This window comes from Odontesthes bonariensis, chromosome 19 (assembly GCF_027942865.1).
Source record: "Odontesthes bonariensis isolate fOdoBon6 chromosome 19, fOdoBon6.hap1, whole genome shotgun sequence".
NCBI classification, from domain to species: domain Eukaryota; kingdom Metazoa; phylum Chordata; class Actinopteri; order Atheriniformes; family Atherinopsidae; genus Odontesthes; species Odontesthes bonariensis.
Window position 1 is genome coordinate 2,000,595 of NC_134524.1, and position 19,296 is coordinate 2,019,890.

General features: G+C 44.5%; 2 protein-coding genes and 1 long non-coding RNA gene across 3 annotated transcripts; all 3 read left to right on the forward strand.

The window, feature by feature from the left end:
• Positions 1-665: 665 nt before the first annotated feature.
• On the forward strand, positions 666-4,139 carry LOC142368946 (uncharacterized). The gene is made up of 2 exons (XM_075451163.1): positions 666-1,144; positions 2,638-4,139. The coding sequence occupies exons 1-2, from the start codon at positions 680-682 to the stop codon at positions 3,670-3,672; spliced, it is 1,500 nt and encodes a 499-aa protein (XP_075307278.1). The 5' UTR covers positions 666-679; the 3' UTR covers positions 3,673-4,139.
• A 4,096-nt stretch (positions 4,140-8,235) lies between these two features.
• Positions 8,236-13,177, forward strand: LOC142368972 (uncharacterized). The gene is made up of 3 exons (XR_012767478.1): positions 8,236-8,272; positions 12,737-12,769; positions 13,137-13,177. It is a non-coding gene; the product is annotated as an uncharacterized LOC142368972 (long non-coding RNA).
• A 2-nt stretch (positions 13,178-13,179) lies between these two features.
• LOC142369449 (uncharacterized) lies at positions 13,180-17,659 on the forward strand (the record flags this gene model as incomplete). Its single annotated transcript, XM_075451808.1, has 5 exons — positions 13,180-13,438; positions 13,518-13,763; positions 13,848-14,054; positions 16,153-16,236; positions 16,858-17,659. Coding segments are annotated over 5 exons (927 nt in total), but the record flags the coding sequence as incomplete, so codon positions are not given.
• Between the last annotated feature and the right edge of the window lie 1,637 nt (positions 17,660-19,296).

A 19,296-nucleotide genomic window follows, 5' to 3' on the forward strand; every position in this document is an offset into this window, starting at 1 on the left:
TATTGGGACCCTTTCCTCAAACGGGATCATTGTCTTAATGTAGTAAAATGATTTAAGTTGATGGTGTTCCACTGACTCAGATGAGATTTATGGGATATTGCACACAGTGGCTGTCGGTCTACAGAGTTATTATTACATTTTTTTTCTGAATTTGATCAAAAAGCTACAAATATTTTGAACTGTGACCTTAGTGGGTCTTTAAAGAAGCATTTTAAAGTTCACAGGGATTTAAATAAAAAGCACAGTAATGAGTTTAATGGAATGTGACTGGATGGTTAAAAACTGCAGAAAGGTTATCAAGAGAAGAAGAAAAGTGGGTGTGGCTTAACACGCTGCACGCCACAGCTGGATCTTATCGTATGTGCTGACAGTTGCAGAGTCCATCAGTCGGACCAGAATGGACCTCAACCAGGAGCAGAACCAGGAGCAGAACCAGGAGCTGAACCAGGAGCAGAACCAGGAGCAGAACCAGGAGCTGAAACAGGAGCTGAAACAGGAGCTGAAGCAGGAGCAGAACCAGGAGCTGAACCAGGAGCTGAACCAGGAGCTGAACCAGGAGCTGAAGCAGGAGCTGAAGCAGGAGCAGAACCAGGACCTGAACCAGGACCAGAACCAGGACCAGAACCAGGACCAGAACCAGGACCTGAACCAGGACCTGAACCAGGACCTGAACCAGGAAATGAAGCAGGAGCAGAACCAGGAGCTGAAGCAGGAGCAGAACCAGGACCTGAACCAGGAGCAGAACCAGGACCTGAACCAGGAGCAGAACCAGGACCTGAACCAGGACCTGAACCAGGAGCAGAACCAGGAAATGAAGCAGGAGCAGAACCAGGAAATGAACCAGGAGCAGAACCAGGAGCAGAACCAGGAGCAGAACCAGGACCTGAACCAGGACCTGAACCAGGAGCAGGACCAGGAGCAGGACCAGGAGCAGGACCAGGAGCAGAACCAGGAGCAGAACCAGGAGCAGAACCAGGAGCAGAACCAGGAGCAGAACCAGGAGCAGAACCAGGAGCTGAACCAGGAGCTGGACCAGGAGCAGAACCAGGAGCTGAACCAGGAGCAGAACCAGGAGCAGAACCAGGAGCTGAACCCCTCCACCAGGAACAGAGCCGGCTCATCCTCTGGGTCCACCGGGCCACAGGTCAGTGTGGAGGAGCTTTTTATTTTATTTCTTATTTATTTGGTTAGGACTCTGCACATTAATCAACATATCAGCAAAGCATCCATGTAAATATGCCGGAGTTAGCACAGCTGCTAAATTTCATCCGTTGTCCTCAGGCAGGTATCATAAAAACATACAGACAATACACCATGACAAAAAAATAAAGAACAAAGAAACAGATAATCTTTAGAAAGATTCACATCAAAGTTAAGAGTCCGTACACAAAAGGGAAAAGACGGAGAGGTGACCCATGAGAGCAGCTCTGGCTGTTTGCAACCACTGTTTAAGGCTCTTTTTAAAGGTGGTGGAACTGTCCCAGTTTCTAACACGAGTTGGCAGTGTGTTCCAGCACTGTTCCTCTGATGGACTCCACCATTTGGCCAAACTTAGTCCTGCATCATTGCACATCAGTCTCCTCTAGTGCTCTGGAGTTTACTCGGACATCCAGAAACAGCTGATAGCTATCAAAGTAGCTTTAGTCCAAGTTCCTCAACTGAGCCAATGAAAAATCTATTGATAACTCACAGTAATCTCCAGATTGTCAGTTAGCTCATCATTTACCTGGAGCTGTAGATCACTAAGATGGGGAGATAACTCATTTAGATTGTTCCATATTAGCTTTTAATCACCATTTGCCCCATTTATGGCCTCAATATAGAATCTGCTTTCACCTTACGGGTCATCCTTAAGACTTTATCTCTATTTTTCATTCATTTCCCTAGCCTAGAAATCTAGACGCCCCTAGCGGCCGCAAATGGAATTTGCTCTGGGGCCAGTCTAGTCACTTGTGGTCGTTTTGCAGCGTTCCAAATCAATAGTTGATCGAGCCAATCAAATTGTGAGGAGCGGGGTCGGAGGCGGGGCTACCTAGTGACGACAGAGGTGCGACGTTTCAGTGTGTAGTTCCAGAGAGAGGTAAAAAAAAATAAAAAAAAAATATGCTTCCGACAGAAATTCTGAAAGTTAGCCGCCGCAGACTTTGTGTCTTTTGTGGGTGAAATACTTGTTGTAGACTAACTATTTTACTGGAGTACATTAATTGGACCCTTGCCAACGTGACAGGACAGTTTTTATTGGAATTATATCTTTTCTTAGAATACTGTGAGGCTTTAAAGGTGACTTTGATACTTTTTTTTTAAAACAGCAAAGTATCTATCTATCTATCTATCTATCTGTAGCTCAAGTTCCTTTTCAGAGTTTCATCATGACAAAAAGAATTAGTAAAAGAGCAAAAAGCAAGAGTTTACTGCTTAAAAAGCTGAACGTGTGCAGAACACATCAGAGCACAGTGCTGATAACTGAGGGCACTTATAAACGCACCCTCAGCGTTCACGTTTGAGCTGAGATATTGAGACCTGTGTGGCTCGGTCTGTCCAGCTCCAGTTAGAATATGTTGGTTAGCGTAGGTTAGCTTAGAGAAATCTTTTGTGTGAACTTCAAAAGGATCAAAGTCTTCCTCTCTGTCATTGCAGAAACGTAGAGCCCAAGAGGGATCCAGATGGCACTGCTGTAAGGACTGTGGGAAAGTTATCAAACGATCAAATCTGAGGTATCATCAGATAATTCATACTGGAGAGAAGCCATACAGCTGTGACCAGTGTGGGGCAGCTTTCACTGCATTATCTAGTCTAAAGAAACACCAACGTATTCACTCAGGAGAGAAGCCATACAGCTGTGACCAGTGTGGGGCAACTTTCACTCAATTATCTAATCTAAAGACACACCAACGTATTCACTCAGGAGAGAAGCCATACAGCTGTGACCAGTGTGGGGCAGCTTTCACTCAATCATCTGATCTAAAGAAACACCAACGTATTCACACAGGAGAGAAGCCATACAGCTGTGGTCAGTGTGGGGCAGCTTTCACTGAATTAGGTAATCTAAAGAAACACCAACGTATTCACACAGGAGAGAAACCTTTCAGCTGTGGTCAGTGCGGGGCAGCTTTCATTGGATTAGGTAATCTAAAGACACACCAACGTATTCACACAGGAGAGAAGCCATACAGCTGTGGTCAGTGCGGGGCAGCTTTCACTCAATTATCTAGTCTAAAGAAACACCAACGTATTCACACAGGAGAGAAGCCTTACAGCTGTGGTCAGTGTGGGGCAGCTTTCACTAGATTATCTCATCTAAAGAGACACCAACGTATTCACACAGGAGAGAAGCCATACAGCTGTTGTCAGTGTGGGGCAGCTTTCACTCAATTAGCTAGTCTAAAGATACACCAACGTATTCACACAGGTAAGAAGCCATACAGCTGTGACCAGTGTGGGGCAGCTTTCACTGAATTAGGTAATCTAAAGAGACACAAACGTAGTCACACAGGAGAGAAGCCTTACAGCTGTGGTCAGTGTGGGGCAGCTTTCACTAGATTATCTCATCTAAAGAGACACCAACATAGTCCCTCAGGACAGAAACATTTAATCTGTGTTCAGAGTGGGGCAGCTTTCACTGCATCAGGTAATCTAAAGAGACACCAACGTCGTCACACTGCAGAGAAATGATTGGCTTAAATCAACAACAATTTTTACGGCAGATAAGCAAACATTCACCTGGGACCAGCAACAGGAACTACCAATCAGAAGCCTTGCCTTTGTTCAGATTAAAAATCTTCTTTGTGGATTACCACCTTCTCTTGTAAGGACTTTAGTTCTGAATGTTCTGTGGGGAGCACATCTTTAAAGAACAATTGGAAGTGCTTTATAATTTGTTGGGATTGCTTTAACTGAGGACGGATCTCCCGACGTTCAAGACAAACATGGCATCAATTGTGAGTTGATGGACAGAACAAAATGCAGTCTGTTTGAAAGTAGAAACATGTTTATTCTGTTATACTGAACATATTTGTTTTGTTTAAAGTTAAGATCCACAAAGTAGCTTTGCACCAGCTGTGGGTATTTCTGTAAACATCTGAAGAAGCAATATATCATTTCAGTTTGATGTGAAGTCGAGCTTTACACTCGTCTGTATTTCATTGTTCTGCATTTCATTAAAGGTCAGATGTTAACTTTTCTCATGCTTTTCATGTTCTTGCTACACAGATATTTTTGAAGAAAATGTGTGTTTGGTTACGAGGGAAAGTTGACCCTTATCATCTTCCCCAAAGACCCAGAAATCTTTAACGCAGTCTGAAAAAGGTTTGGAGTTGTTCCCTGTACTTCCCAGACAGCTGTATGATGCTCATGACTGAAGCTGAAAGTTAAGGCTGTTCCAACACTAAAAGGGCACGAGGCTCAACTTCAAGCTGTGAAACTCTTTCAAATGTCTGTTGTGTTGGAATCAGACGTGTGAACGCATTTTAGTCCAAACGTCATGGCTGCACTGAGGGAAAAGGCGGCTAAGCAGGCTAACGCTACTTTGAATTGAACAGTTTAACAGGAGAAAACTGAACTGATCTGTTTGTTGCTTCTACAACTGCTCAGTTACTCACACAATCAGGTACTGAGCAGATTTACCCAACAGACATTCTGCTGTAATCTCAGATGCTCACGTTGTTTTAGTCCACAACTCTTCTTCTTCTTCTTCTTCTTCTTCTTCTTCTTCTGCCCCGACGGCAACACAACTTACCCAGAACACCTGGTGGCAGAGTGTGCACACGACACCCTTATACTTTATTGCATTGTATCTACAAACTGAAACGCTGATCATGTAAACCTGCTTCAGGCTGTTTCTGTTCCCTTTAGCTTTAAGCTGACTGTGTGTGGCGTACCCTGAGCATTTCAGTGGAAAATTTTCAGCACAGACTTGGAGCTGTATTGTGTTCTTGTGGTAACTACGTCCCCACAGCTGTTTCGTCCTTAAGAGTTTCTTAGAAAGCGCTTTCTGCCGCTCACAGTGGAAGAATCTCACTGACAAATCCCACTTTGGCCTAAAGATGTGATCAGCGGTGACTTTTGTGTGTTAGCGACTGGCGCTATGGTCCTGGCTGAACAGGAAGTAGCCTCCAGAAATGCGAGACAGTCGCTGTAGCGACTGAATGTTACGCAGGACGGTCTTCCTGAATGCAGATGGTCATCAGTGAAGTCACCTCCCCCGAATGAACCCCGTCATGTTGTGTATATGTGGCAAAACATGGCGAACCAGCCGGGGGGGCTGTTAGCGTGACAGAGACAGTCTCTCAGTCAGAGACCAACCTCAGAAGTTAAACCCAGTTTGTAACTGAGCTGACTCACAGTGGAAGTCACACGTTAGATCTGGTTCTCAGGGAGTGTTTCCTGTTGAGATCCAGCCGTGTCTGATCAGTGCTGCAGTTTCTTGTTTTGCATTTTTCTCTCCTCTTACTCAGGCTACAACTGAAACTAATCAAAATCAGGAAGCAGCACGAAGAATTGTTACATCAGCCAACTCAAAGAAGTAAGAACAAGGGCTTGAAAAAGGCAAATGAATGAAGGGACGAAAAAATGAGGAAAATCCCCTCAGTCCCCAGAAGTCTTTCTGGGGTTCCTGCTGCCAAAGCACACTGAGCGCTGCTTCTGTGCTTCAGTGTTTTTCAGGAGTTTGTGTTCACTTTTTCCACCTCCGTAATGATCTGTAAAACTGAAGGTTGTTGAAGAACACAGTGCTGGATCCAAACAATAGTGTAATGTTCCAATCTGACCTCCTGGTGGCAGTGTCGTCTCACTGGGGATTTCTCATTGATTCTTTTAAAAGCAGGAATCAGCGTCAGATATTCATGATCTGAAGGGGATGAACCAGTGCTTAATTTGTAAATCATAAGGTGCCGGAACGCAAAGTACATATGACAGCTCAGGGATGATAAGATGCGTACAGGTCCCGGAACGTATACAGAAAGGTGCTGAAAACAACATGAAAATTTCCACTTGAAACGCTGTGGGACTTACAAGCCTCAATTTCAAATAATATCCATGGTATAAATGTTATGACGATCATTTATAATTATTTTAGGCTAGTACGCAAAACATAGGCAAATGCCCACATCACCACAGGTGGGACTTCAGTATACAGCCAGCAATTAATTTCTCAACAGGTCTAACGTGTAAAAAATATATTTATTATTCAAAGATTGGCACGGCGGCCTATTAATAGACAGTATGTTTGCTCACCATATTTAGTTGTTTAAAACACCCCACATCACGAGCATGTCTGGATTGTCCTCTACCTCTTGTTTTCTGCTTTTACTGCGTGTGTCTGTGGCAGTTCTGTGTCCTTTGGCCACCCAGGGCCTCACGTACGGGACTCACTGGATTTAATGTCCAACAAGATTTAAGAAGAGTAAAGATGACATGGTGGATGTGGGCATGTGTCAGCTTTAGTTATTTATAAATGTAGATTGATGATACATATTGGATGAAATGTTTTGGGTTCAGGTGGAACAGAACCAGGTCAGCACCATTATTCCAGAGTTCTTTTCATCTTCTTCAGATTTTCTCTGTGAAAACAGAGACTTCTGAAGCATGTTTCTGAGCTGGTGTTGATGCTGCTGTAAGGACCTCTGCTGGTCACTCTGGTAGTTTTTCACATCTGTTATGATGCGTAACCATAGCAAGGGGAAAGTTGTTCACCCGTTGGTGCAGCTGACTGAGCTTCACAAAAGCCCAAGAAATGGCTGGAAAAATACCCCAAACCTGGATGAGCTGAAGAGGAGACGTCTAGGATGCAGAGCAGGAACAACCTGGAGGAAAAGGAGGAGGAAGTTTAAAGCATTTCTTCCCTCGATCATCAGGGGAAATGTGAGGTCACTGGTGGATAAGACAACTACATGGATCAACTACACACTGAAAGGTTGAATCCTAAACTTTCTCTTTTCATTTTCTTTTCATAGGGACTGAGTTCAAGCCTTTTCAAGGTTCCACTCAATCTTTCTCAGTCGTCAAAGTTTGAAACCAACGAGTCTGAGACTTTATTGGGATACAGAGCATGAGACAGAACACCGAGCAGCAGAACAAAGCAGAGACAGCTCAAAAAGGAGGCTGAAGCTGTGATTGGGCGCTTCAGGCAGCTGCAGAGCAGCTTCTGAGGGAGGGGCTTCAGCTCCTGTGGATGCTGATGGCTGTTAGCAAAGGAAGGGCAGGTTGTTCAGCTCAGAGCAGGCTGGGGTTTATCAAGCCAAAATGAAACTTAGAGAAACTTTAGGATTCAACCATTCAGTGTGGAGTCGAACAGCTCAGGCTATCGGCTGAAAGCTCTGAGCCTCCGAGAACGTGGAAACTACGACCAGACCTCTTTTAAAGTTCAACAACGCCGCTCACAAGGAGCAGCTCAGGATGATGGGACGCTGCCTGGGGCTGGACTCATCACGGGTTCAGTTCCCTCCGATGCTCTGAGTCACAGCTAGAAGAGAAGACTCCACTAGTGCTGCACAGGGCACCCCTTCAACTGTAACAGGAACATAAAAGGAGTCTCCAGCACCGGCACGTCCCACTGCGACGATCATGCCCCCATCTGAGTTGTCGTCTGCTTCTGGGGAAAGCGGTGCCATGCTTCCCAGGCTGTGATGAAGGGCACCTCCAGGAGGTGGCGAGAGGGGTAGCTGCAGTGGTACAGATGGGGCTGAAATCTGGGTCCGCAAAAACAAACAAAACTAAGACATGAGAGAAAACTAAAACACGGCAAAACTAAACAGGAACTAAAAAATGGCAAAAACCCACAGACATGACACTTTTCAGACAAACCAAGAAATGTCTCTTAGTATTGAAACGTTACAGTACATAAGTTACATCATGTATAAATGGAAGTTAAGCTCAAAATCCTGAATAGAAATGGCTGCATGAATCCCATACAGTACACACTCCATTGGTCACACATGTTCATTCATATTTTGGGTATTTCATACCTTCCATACCTTCTGGCCTTGGCTTGTTTGTGTAGCAGCTTTCATAGATCATACTGTTCATGGAAAACAAATACTGATATATGTACTTATAATGGAGTGAGATCAGGATACAGAAACAACTGACTGGGATGAAAACATGGCTGAGTAATTCAGGCTGTGCATCATCACAGAAACTGTGCAAAGCTGAAGAGAGAAAAAGTACACAGAGGAAGAGGGAGGGGCTTCACCTGATGTAAAGCAACAAGAAAAGAGAAAACGGGTCATATCACTGAGAGGGACGATGAAGGAAACATCGCTGCGATGTCTGCTCTGTAAGTAACTTCTGCTTTCTGTGTTCATAGCTGATAAGGACTGAGTTTAGGTTGGAAATACAGAGGTCAGGTCAGACCAGAAACTTAAAGGGTTTTAACAGAAATAAACTCATTTTTACAGAAGTGTGAACAACAAATAGATGGTTTCATTCAGCAATAACACAGTTATGGTAAAACTGTTATGAGTCATGTACAGATTCAGGGAGCTGTCTCCTCTTTATTATTAAGTTTTTATATTCATCTCTGTTTTCTAAGGCCCGTTCGAGTTGGTCCAACCTCTCTGCTGCACAGAGCTGAGGTCCCTCTGGTTGTTTAGAGATCACTGAGAGCTCACCTGGCCCTTCAGCTCACCACATGCTGATGCACGGTCAGACGCTTCAGCGTAGGGAGTGAGAATGTGTTGGAGGAGCTGTTACAGCTGGTGTATTAGGGGGATGCAAAGCTCTGGAATTTCTACAGTTTTTTACATTATCATAGAGACCATTGTGAAGATTGTGAATCTGGTGTTTTGGGCTCCCTATACTCAAATTTATTTTTATCTAGATTCCATTTAAATGACCAAATAGTTTTTCCTTTTATCTCATTGTTGAGTCAATGCGTTAGAAAATTTTATTTGTTCCATCTTCTCTCAAATATGTACATATCATTTATATTTATATATATATATATATATATATATATATATATACACACAAGCTAGACCAGCGTATTCCATACTAAAGAAGATAATAAATGAAGGATTGGAGCTCCTTTCCTTTGCATTAGAAGAATTCAAACCAAAAAAAATCAGTTAGTAAAGTTTTGTAAGTAAAATAAACTATTAGGCAGACTATGTGTCCTACATTTCCCTAAGTTATTGCCCAACCTCCTATCTTCCTCTGAGAACTGTGTTTTTGAAGGAGACACTTTTAGAAAGTTGTTTGTCTAATTGTGGAACTTATTCTTTGTATTTCCATCTTGCCTCCAGTAGTTTAATGGATTGTTTCTGAGGGTATTAGTCAGGAAACAGCTTCTTGTTCTTCTTCTGTGATGGAAAGGTTCACTTGTTCTCTCACTCACTATATAATGTTCACAACACAGTGAAGTCATTGGTGGGAAGGGCTACACAGCTAGTGCTGTATTTCAAACACTATTTCAATGAGACAGTGCTTCACAATAATCTGCCATAGCTTCACTGTTATGTGTCGCATAACCAAACACCAGCATGTTGTAAATTATGTATATAAACTGCAATAATCTTTTTTAATTGCACTGTTTAGACTTACACAAGCATTGACAGAAGCTGTGGTAGAGGGTGGTAGATATATTATGCATGCAGGATGGATGAAAGTGGGTGGGGCTCAGAGGTGGAGGCTTAGAAGAGGAGGTGGAGTTAACTTAGAGTGAATCACAAATAAAATAGGAACGATATGAATGACTGAATTACTAGTATCACTTGTTTAAATATAATTCCTTATGCCATTATGTGGTCTTCTAAATCCCCATACCCCTCTCCCTTCTGGCTCCTGTACACAGCACACATTCACACAGGTAGGGTTCTGAGGGCGGGTGTGTTCTGTGGGGGGCAGCGGATGGGTCCACGTAGGTGGTCCCCTTTGCTGCACTCTGCAGCCCCCCACCCTTGTTTTAATTACACCTTAGACATCACTAATCATGAGACTCACACTCACACACACACACACACACACACACACACATTAGGTTTTGGGGGGCGATAGCACTGAGTGGTATCTGGTGGGCGGGGCTCTTTGGGTATGTAGGCTGCCCGGAGGGCCGTGCTCTCAGTTCCACAAGGTTGCCTGCCCCTCAATTTTAAACGCTCACTATCAGGAAATATCAAAGAGCCAGAGCGGCGAGGGGAGGGGTCTTCCTGCACCCCTGTTGCCTGGTTGCTGCCTGGGGTGGGAGGGGCCAGGAGGAGTTGTCCTGCTGGTTCGGGGTCTGTGATGGCTGGGGGGCTGCTGGCCCCCGGATGTGCCCGCCGCGCCACACCCCAGCAGAGGTGGGGGATGGATGCATGTGCTGTGCGAGTGTGTGTGGATGCGTGTTTATTTATTTTTGTATTTTTTCTTTATTATGACCATTTTTTTTTTGTTGTCGTTGTTGTTGTGTTTTTGTTTGTTTGTTTTTCTTATATGATTTATGGGGTGACTGGGTCTGGGTCTAGCTGTCCTCTGGCCTGCTTGTGCTGTTCCTGATGGGGGGGGCACATTGCCTCTCCCCGCTGCTTGCGGCTTCACCCACCTGTGGGCACATCTTGACTCCCGGGGTGCTTGCCCAGGGGCACTGGGGCGTGCGCTGGCCCACTGCGGTTGGCTGTCTGGGGCGCCTGGCCCTCTCGGGTGTTGGGGGGGCCTCAGAGGGGTCTGATAACTGAAGGCTCTGCCTCCCAAACTGGCAGCTGGTTCCACAGAGAGGGGCCTGATAACTGAAGGCTCTGCCTCCCAAACTGGCAGCTGGTCCCACAGAGAGGGGCCTGATAACTGAAGGCTCTGCCTCCCAAACTGGCAGCTGGTTCCACAGAGAGGGGCCTGATAACTGAAGGCTCTGCCTCCCAAACTGGCAGCTGGTCCCACAGAGAGGGGCCTGATAACTGAAGGCTCTGCCTCCCAAACTGGCAGCTGGTTCCACAGAGAGGGGCCTGATAACTGAAGGCTCTGCCTCCCAAACTGGCAGCTGGTTCCACAGAGAGGGGCCTGATAACTGAAGGCTCTGCCTCCCAAACTGGCAGCTGGTTCCTCAGAGAGGGGCCTGATAACTGAAGGCTCTGCCTCCCAAACTGGCAGCTGGTTCCACAGAGAGGGGCCTGATAACTGAAGGCTCTGCCTCCCAAACTGGCAGCTGGTTCCACAGAGAGGGGCCTGATAACTGAAGGTTCTGCCTCCCAAACTGGCAGCTGGTTCCACAGAGAGGGACCTGATAACTGAAGGCTCTGCCTCCCAAACTGGCAGCTGGTTCCACAGAGAGGGGCCTGATAACTGAAGGCTCTGCCTCCCAAACTGGCAGCTGGTTCCACAGAGAGGGACCTGATAACTGAAGGCTCTGCCTCCCATTCTACTTTTAGAAACTCTGGGAACCTCAAGTAAAACTGCAGTCTGAGAGCAAAGTGCTCTGTTAGGAAAATATCTTATAATTGGGGCCTGCCATAGCATTGCATAGGAGAGCACTGCCTCCATGCAAATGCATGGCAAGGCACCTATTACTATTTCGTTGGCAAAAGTCTATGGGATTTAACATTGAAAACGTGTCTCTTTATTTATAGGCTATATTTATTCTTCCGTCCACATTAATGCGGGCCCTATGGAATCGCACCTCCCAACAATATATATATCAAAACAACCGGCTCGATGAGTTTTCGCGGGCTATTACTTTTATTGAAGATTTGAGTTACCATGGCAACGTAATAAGCAAAAAACAGCCCCCCCAAAGCCCCCCTAGAAATAAACAGGGGGTGAGGTGTTCCGGGCCCGTCCCACTGGGAGGAGGCCCCGGGGAAGACCCAGGACACGTTGGAGGGACTATGTCTCTCGGCTGGCCTGGGAACGCCTCGGGGTCCCCCCAGAAGAGCTGGAGGAAGTGGCCGGGGACAGGGACGGCTGGGTTTCTCTGCTAAAGCTGCTGCCCCCGCGAGCCGACCCCCGGAGAAGAGGAAGATGATGGATGGATCGACAATCCTGAAGTAACAAATGCATGGAGCAGTTTTTCTGCATCACTCTGAGACAGGATGTTCCTGATTTTAACAATATTACAAAGATGAAAGAAAGCAGTCCTAGAAACCTGTTTTATATGTGAGTCAAATGATAAGTTCTGGTCAAAAATAACTCCAAGGTTCCTCACTGTAGTACCAGAAGCTGAGGAAATACCATCAAGAGTAACTATATAACCAGACAATTTCTTCTCAGGTCCAAAGATAACGGCTTCAGTTAGTAGAGCAGAAAGTTCTGAGTGTTCTCAGATGTTTTCTGAGACTTCACACGTTCCCTCCAACATGCATCTGTTGAACATCCCTTCATGAAAGTTTGGCTTTGGGGAGTTGTTGTCTGTGGTGTCTGATTTGGGACCAGAGAGCAAATCTCTCAGTCAGAAACACTAAAATGAAGCATTTTATGAAGCATATTTCATTTATTCAGCCACATCAGCTCAGAGTCTCGGTACCAAACCCTGAAGGTCGATCAGGTCGAATGGAAACACCATGTAGTATTTGATGTTTTAATGTCCTCACGCCACCAGCCTGTCTGCCTCTCAGGGTTGCTATGGAAACAATGAGGTCACCAGGAACAGAGCTTGTTGACGTCAGTCAGTCTCAGCTGGTGGTCCTCACTCAGGACTCTTTCTTCCAAGTTCGACCTGATAGCCAGGCTGCAGTTTTGTTTCTATCTATACATATTTCATTATTTTAGATATTTTTTGTACACATGGACTTGACTTGTACGTTAAACTAACTCGAATGTTTCTTCCCTTTAGTTCTGACCTCAGTGATGTCCAACAGAAGTCAAGGTCAGTAAACTAGAACAGTTTGTTTGATGATTCAACCACTACAGTCTTTTAATTAGGAACTTTACTGTGAAACTGTTCAAACAAAGAATGTAAGCAACATTAAGTCTTTAGACATTTAAATATCTGATTTACAGGTATCTGTGCTGCATTTCACCAAGATTTTAGAAAAGATAGATTCATGGCGTTCAATCAGTCACATAAGCCGTCTTTACAGCATTAGATTAAATAACTGTACGTCCAACATTTAAATAATGATGCTTTAATACAAACAGATGAGAAATACACTGGGCCTCAGAAGGTGCTTCTGGTTGTTCATTTGTTGAAAATAACAAAAACATCAGTGCAGTAACGTGCTTTGTCATTTCAGCGCTCACAGCTGGTCTGACTGTGAGTCCCAGCAGCTCTCAGCTGGTCTGACTGTGAGTCCCAGCAGCTCTCAGTTCTTTAAAGGAGACTCTGTGTCTCTGAGCTGTGAGGAGGACCACAGCTCTGCTGGATGGACTCTGAGGAGGAACACAAGCAGAGGAACCAGGACTCAGTGTGATGACTGGGGAGAAGCAGCCGGTTCCTCCTGTAACATCAGATACATGTTCCCATGGGACAGTGGAGTTTACTGGTGTGAGTCCAGAGAGGGAGCAGCCAGTAACAGCATCAGCCTCACTGTCTCTGGTAAGATCAGACTGTGGAGTTAGTGCTGATGAAGCTGTGTGGAAATGGATGAAATGCTGTAGTTTGTCTCTGTGTTGAGGTGGATCAGTGATCCTGCAGAGTCCTGTCCTCCCTGTGATGGAGGGAGGTGACGTCACTCTGAGCTGTCAAACAAAGACCCCTCCCTCCAACCCCCCAGCTGCTTTCTATAAAGATGGCTCCCTCATCAGGGCGGAGCCTACAGGTCACATGACCCTCCTCCATGTTAACAGGTCTGATGAAGGATTCTACAGCTGTAGCATCAGCGGTCATGGAGAGTCTCCATCCAGCCGGCTGTTTGTCAGAGGTGAGGGTTACTCAGGTGACTCTTTAGAGTTCAGAACATTTTAAAGTTCATGTTTAACAGTTAATTATATTTACTTCCTTCTAGAGAAACCCATCACCTCTTCTCCTCCATCATCTTCAATTCCTCCTGGTTCCACCTCTCCTCTTTCCTCCCCTCGTCCTCCTCCTGCTACTCTTTCTCATCATGAGGTGGTGTTATTTGCTGCCTGTGTTGGGGTCTTCCTGCTGTTACTGGTTCTACTGGTTCTACTGGTTCTACTGGTGAGACGATGTGTCCACAGGAAAGCTGAAGGTGAGACAGAGCAGTTGGTGATCCATCACTGATCTTTTCCTGACAGCATCTTAAGAATACCTGCACTGAGCAAAGCTATGATGCATCACAGAAACATTTAACTCGCTTTGCTTCCTTTCAGCTGACGTTGGAGGAACAGAAGAAGACGTTACATACAGCGACCTGGCATTTTCGTGCTCTTTCACACAAAGTCACACTCATTGAACTCTGCCAAACATATTTATCACAAATCGCCTCTGAGCGCAGAGATCCGGCCCTCCAGCTGACATTCCGGCCATTATAAACGCCTACAATCAGAAAATTCATGTGAAAATGATTTTAAAACTGCCATAAAAAACAAGCCACACATAGTAGCTGAATGACGGTTCAAGAATTATTCGGATACGACTTTTACTTTTCGAACAGCGACCGTTTGTTCGAGACAGTCGAGTGCAGTCAAAATTAGTCTAATTTTAAGAAGCCATAGTGTGTGCACATATGTCAGTTTGACGAGCCGCAGCTGGTTCCGTCTCCATAGCAACGCCTTATTAGCCTGCTCTGTTCTAACTCCTGTTACCGGGGCAACGCCTTGTTAGCCTGCTCTGTTCTGAGACTGCTTATGAGGGCAGAGCCAAGATGGCTGCCCTGTTATAACAGCTTCATGTTATAAATCTGATCTGCATTTCTCCTTTAAACTGATAGTGAGGGGAAGTTTGAAAATACCCACAATGCAATGGGAAAATGCATTGAAAAGCACTTACCGAGGCCATTTTGAAAATGCCATAAAAGCTGTATTTTAAACATTACCTTGATAAAAATGACATAGCTGTCTACAGCACACCTGTCTTAGGACAGGACTCTCTAAAGACAGACCTGTCTTTCAATGACAAAATCGATTGAAAAGCACTTAACGAACCAAAAATGCCAAAAACTGCCCTGATTTGGAGGCCTCATAACTCAGCCATACGACATCACAGAGACCTCATTCAAAGTTTATATGTGACAGGAGACTCTCAACTTCAACTAAACTAAACATTTTTTTATAGGGCGGGCAGTAGATTGGCACCCATCAAAATGTTTTCAGAAATGTTCTAGTTCTTATTGTAATTTAGCCAATAATCCGATCCTTTCAGTGCCATGTAACCCCATTGAGTGAGTCCAACCCAACTTTATTTAAATAACACCTCATCAAACCAAAGTGCTTCCAGAGCAAATGACTAACTAGAAAGGACACAACCATTTAAAAAAAGCAATGCAAACCTTAAATCAGACCCAAGGTTTGTCTTTGTCTTATAGAAGCAGAGAGAACAGATAACTTCACATCTTCCTCACCAGTCTTCTCTTTTCTTCATTTAAATTCCTCTTTTTGGGGATTTTCCACAAACCAACACAACATCTAATCACCCCAGAGTCTACAGCTCCCCGTTGGTGTGTATTTCAGCACCTGACAGTCAGAGCTGAGCTGGACTCGGTCTGTGGTTATTCTGCTAACAGACTAACAGCTCTGTGGTCGTCCAGCTTCCTGTTTCTGATGAAAACGTGTCAACTAAATGTGGACATGACCAGGTTTCACTGCTGATAAAGGAAACAACAAAACAATTCTTGGAAATACATTTTTATGAACTCTGCACGAAGAGCAGTTTGTTCTTCACACATTGATATTAATATTATTATTAGTGGTACTGTGCTGTGATGTCCTGTTCACATCTAACCCTGCACAGAAAGAATAACTTCCTCATGGTACATATATGTGCTGCAGCTGTTATAATAATGTAATCTGTCCTTAGTTAACCCTGCACAGAAAGAATAACTTCCTCATGGTAAATATATGTGCTGCAGCTGTTATAATAATGTAATCTTTCCTTAGTTAACCCTGCACAGAAAGAATAACTTCCTCATGGTAAATATATGTGCTGCAGCTGTTATAATAATGTAATCTTTCCTTAGTTAACCCTGCACAGAAAGAATAACTTCCTCATGGTAAATATATGTGCTGCAGCTGTTATAATAATGTAATCTTTCCTTAGTTAACCCTGCACAGAAAGAATAACTTCCTCATGGTAAATATATGTGCTGCAGCTGTTATAATAATGTAATTTTTTCTTATTTAACCCTGCAGAGCCCGATCCAGCTGCTGTGTACTCTGCAGTGAGCTATGGAGAAGTCGTCTTCAGAGACCGTAAAGACGGACCAAAGACCCGAGGTACAGCTGATTTGTCTCCTTCAGGCTTCACTTCTAACTTCTTTCATCTGAAACCTGTCCATACAGTGCACCAGCAGAACCCAAAAGCAGTGCATGTTTTCTGATTCTGACACTTCACATTTCACATGTTTTCAGCCTCTAACTGAGCTTAGATTAATGCTGCTGTATTGCTAACGTGCTAAAACAAAACCACGACTTCCTCGTGTCAGTTCCAGCGAGCTGAAGCTGGTCAGAGTTCACACCTCTGTGGGTCTGACTGGGCTGGCAGCAGCGAGGGGCTGGCTGAGGGCAGAAGTGAGCAGCTCTGCGGTCGTTTCACACCCGCTATATTCAGGTGTTTGTCTTTAACACCAGAACAAAAAAACCTGTGCAGAAAACTTCTAAATTTCCACAGAAACAATAACTTCCTCATGGTAAATACATGTGCTGCAGCTGTTATAATAATGTAATCTTTCCTTATTTAACCCTGCACAGAAAGAAAAACTTCCTCATGGTAAATATATGTGCTGCAGCTCTGTTATAATAATGTAATCTGTCCTTAGTTAACCCTGCACAGAAAGAATAACTTCATTAGGTAAATATATGTGCTGCAGCTGTTATAATAATGTAATCTTTCCTTATTTAACCCTGCAGAGCCCGATCCAGCTGCTGTGTACTCTGCAGTGAGGACAGACCACGTCAGCTATGGAGAAGTCGTCATCAGAGGCCGTAAAGACAAAATAAAGACCCGAGGTACAGCAACTTTAACCTGATATCATCTAAATGAGTTCAGAGAAGAAAGGTTCAGCACCTCCTGCTGCCTCTGAGCTCCTCTGTGGGAGACCCTTTGCCCTACATCTGCACCTCCCCCTGGTTCCTCTTCTCTTTGTGGTTTTTCCTCTTGATTGTGCCTGTGTTTTTAAGACTTTTATACAAAATTAGATCACTTTAGTTATATTTTAGAGGCTGAATGCAGTTTGGAATGATCAGAAAACATCAGGAAGTTGAAACATTTTCAGTAAAGTGGATTTGATCTGAAATGTGGAAGAAGAAGTCTGCAAACATGTAAAACTGTTATTCAGAAATGAAAGAATATTTTCACTGTAATTAGATTTCTATCAAAGAATATAATGTTCATTTTAACTGGAATTTCTATTTAAATTGTAGTTAAACACTGAATTATTCAATCCAACAGATCTAACACTTTGATGATGAAACCTTTTTATTTTCGTTGTTTCTTTTGATCATTTCTGGATTAAATGACTTAATAACCTCATGAAGTTAAACTAATAAAACCAAAATCTCTGTGTAAGCCAGCTGTGCTGTGATCATGTGATGAACACACTGATGACCTCAGACTTCATCCAACCATCAGTTCACCTCAAGCTAAAGATGAGGTTCATAAAATAACTGAAGGCTGTTTTAAAGACTTTTTCAGGTTCTTTAGGCTTGGTGCTGCATCAGTGTTAAAATAAGAATAAATGTTTCAGTAAATGTTCAAATGTACTCATTATTTTTGCACTTTGTTGCTGTTGTTGTGCCAATAAATAAAATAAATAAATAAATGATTGTACTTGTAACTCTGTGTGTTGTGTATTTATTTCCATGTTCCTCAGCATGGAACAGGGAGCGTTCCCTCCCTGAGAGGAAAGTCGGGTCAGATATCATGTTTTTCTATCATTCTATGAGCTGTGAGGCCAAACAGCAACAGACTGCAGCTGGTTTTTCTCAGGGTTGAAGGTTGTTTTTGGCACTTTTCTGCCACAAGAGGAAAACAGCACAGCTTCATCCACAGGAACCTCCCTCAGGAAACTGTTGGTGGCCACAGAAGTGCTTTAAATTAAAGGCCAAACTGAAGCTAAAGCAATGATGACAACACTGATAATCTAATGACTAAGTTCCCATGAGCCTTTGCAGTCAGCAGGAAGCAGCCCATGGTCAGAGCCTCCTCTGCTGCTGCTGAAGTTCATTTCAGCCCAAAGTGAGACATGACGGGGATGTTTCAGGAGCTGCTGACACACACTGAGCAGCTTTAGCTCAGAACACCTGGAACACACACACATCATGCTGTCATCACGTGGTTTCCTGGCTCCGCCCCTCTGATGGTGCCCCTCAGCCTGCCTGATGGCATTCAGGGGCAGCGGATCGGTGAGACTCCCTCTGGTGGCAGAAAACACAATTACACAAACAAACCTTTCCCACCGTCTTCACTGCCGGATGGATGGATGGATGGATGGATGGATAAATGGATGGATGGATGGATGGATGGATGGATGGATGGGTGGGTGGATGTTTTCCCTCACTGTCTCGTCTGGTTTAGGAATAAAAGTCCACATGGAAAGGTGGTTACTTCAGGCTCTGCCTTGTGACTCTCTGCATAGGGACAGCCACCCCTCACCTCCATAACTCATCTGATGTCGATACTCTTTCAGAAAGACACACGTGATGAGCACATGCCAATTATCGCTGTGGCTGCTTAACCTTAAATGGAAGATGTTTTTGAAGCCTCGAGCCGGATCGTCTCTCCTCTCCAGAGCAGCTGAAGGTCAACAGAACCAGATGGAACCCTGAGGTTCCCAAAGCAGATGCCTCCTCCCCCCGACTACACATCCAGATCCTGTCCATGTAAACCACAAACAGGGTCGGAGACGAGGGGCAGAACTGGTGGAGTCCCCGTAAACCAGAACCACTTCCCAACCAGAATGCAGACACAGCTCTGACTGCGTTATCCAGTGACTGGGTATCCTGTAAAAGTGACTTCTGCGGCACCCCCCACAGACTCCCTGGGGGTCCAGAGTGCAGAAAACACATGGAACACAACCCTAACCCTGGATGGTTAAACTCCCATGATCCCTACAGTAACTATGTGAGGGTAAAGATCTGGTCCAATGTTCCATGACCTGAACACATTTCTCCTCCTGAAAGGTTCAGTAACCAATCAGAGCCCCCTCTTCAGCCTTAAACTTTACCAGAGAAGTGGGATTTTCCCCAATAACAGATAACGTGTGAAAAGTAGATCTATTTCCAGGTAATAGCTGGAAAGCACAAATATTACAGTCTCACTGTGTAAGATTATTACTG

Bases quoted from the DNA above. Each gene is read 5' to 3' on its own strand.
- LOC142368946 (XM_075451163.1), top strand. From the start codon at position 680: ATGAAGCAGGAGCAGAACCAGGAGCTGAAGCAGGAGCAGAACCAGGAC. The intron at 1,145-2,637 runs GTCAGTGTGGAG...CTGTCATTGCAG, and splicing joins CTGGGTCCACCGGGCCACAG to AAACGTAGAGCCCAAGAGGG.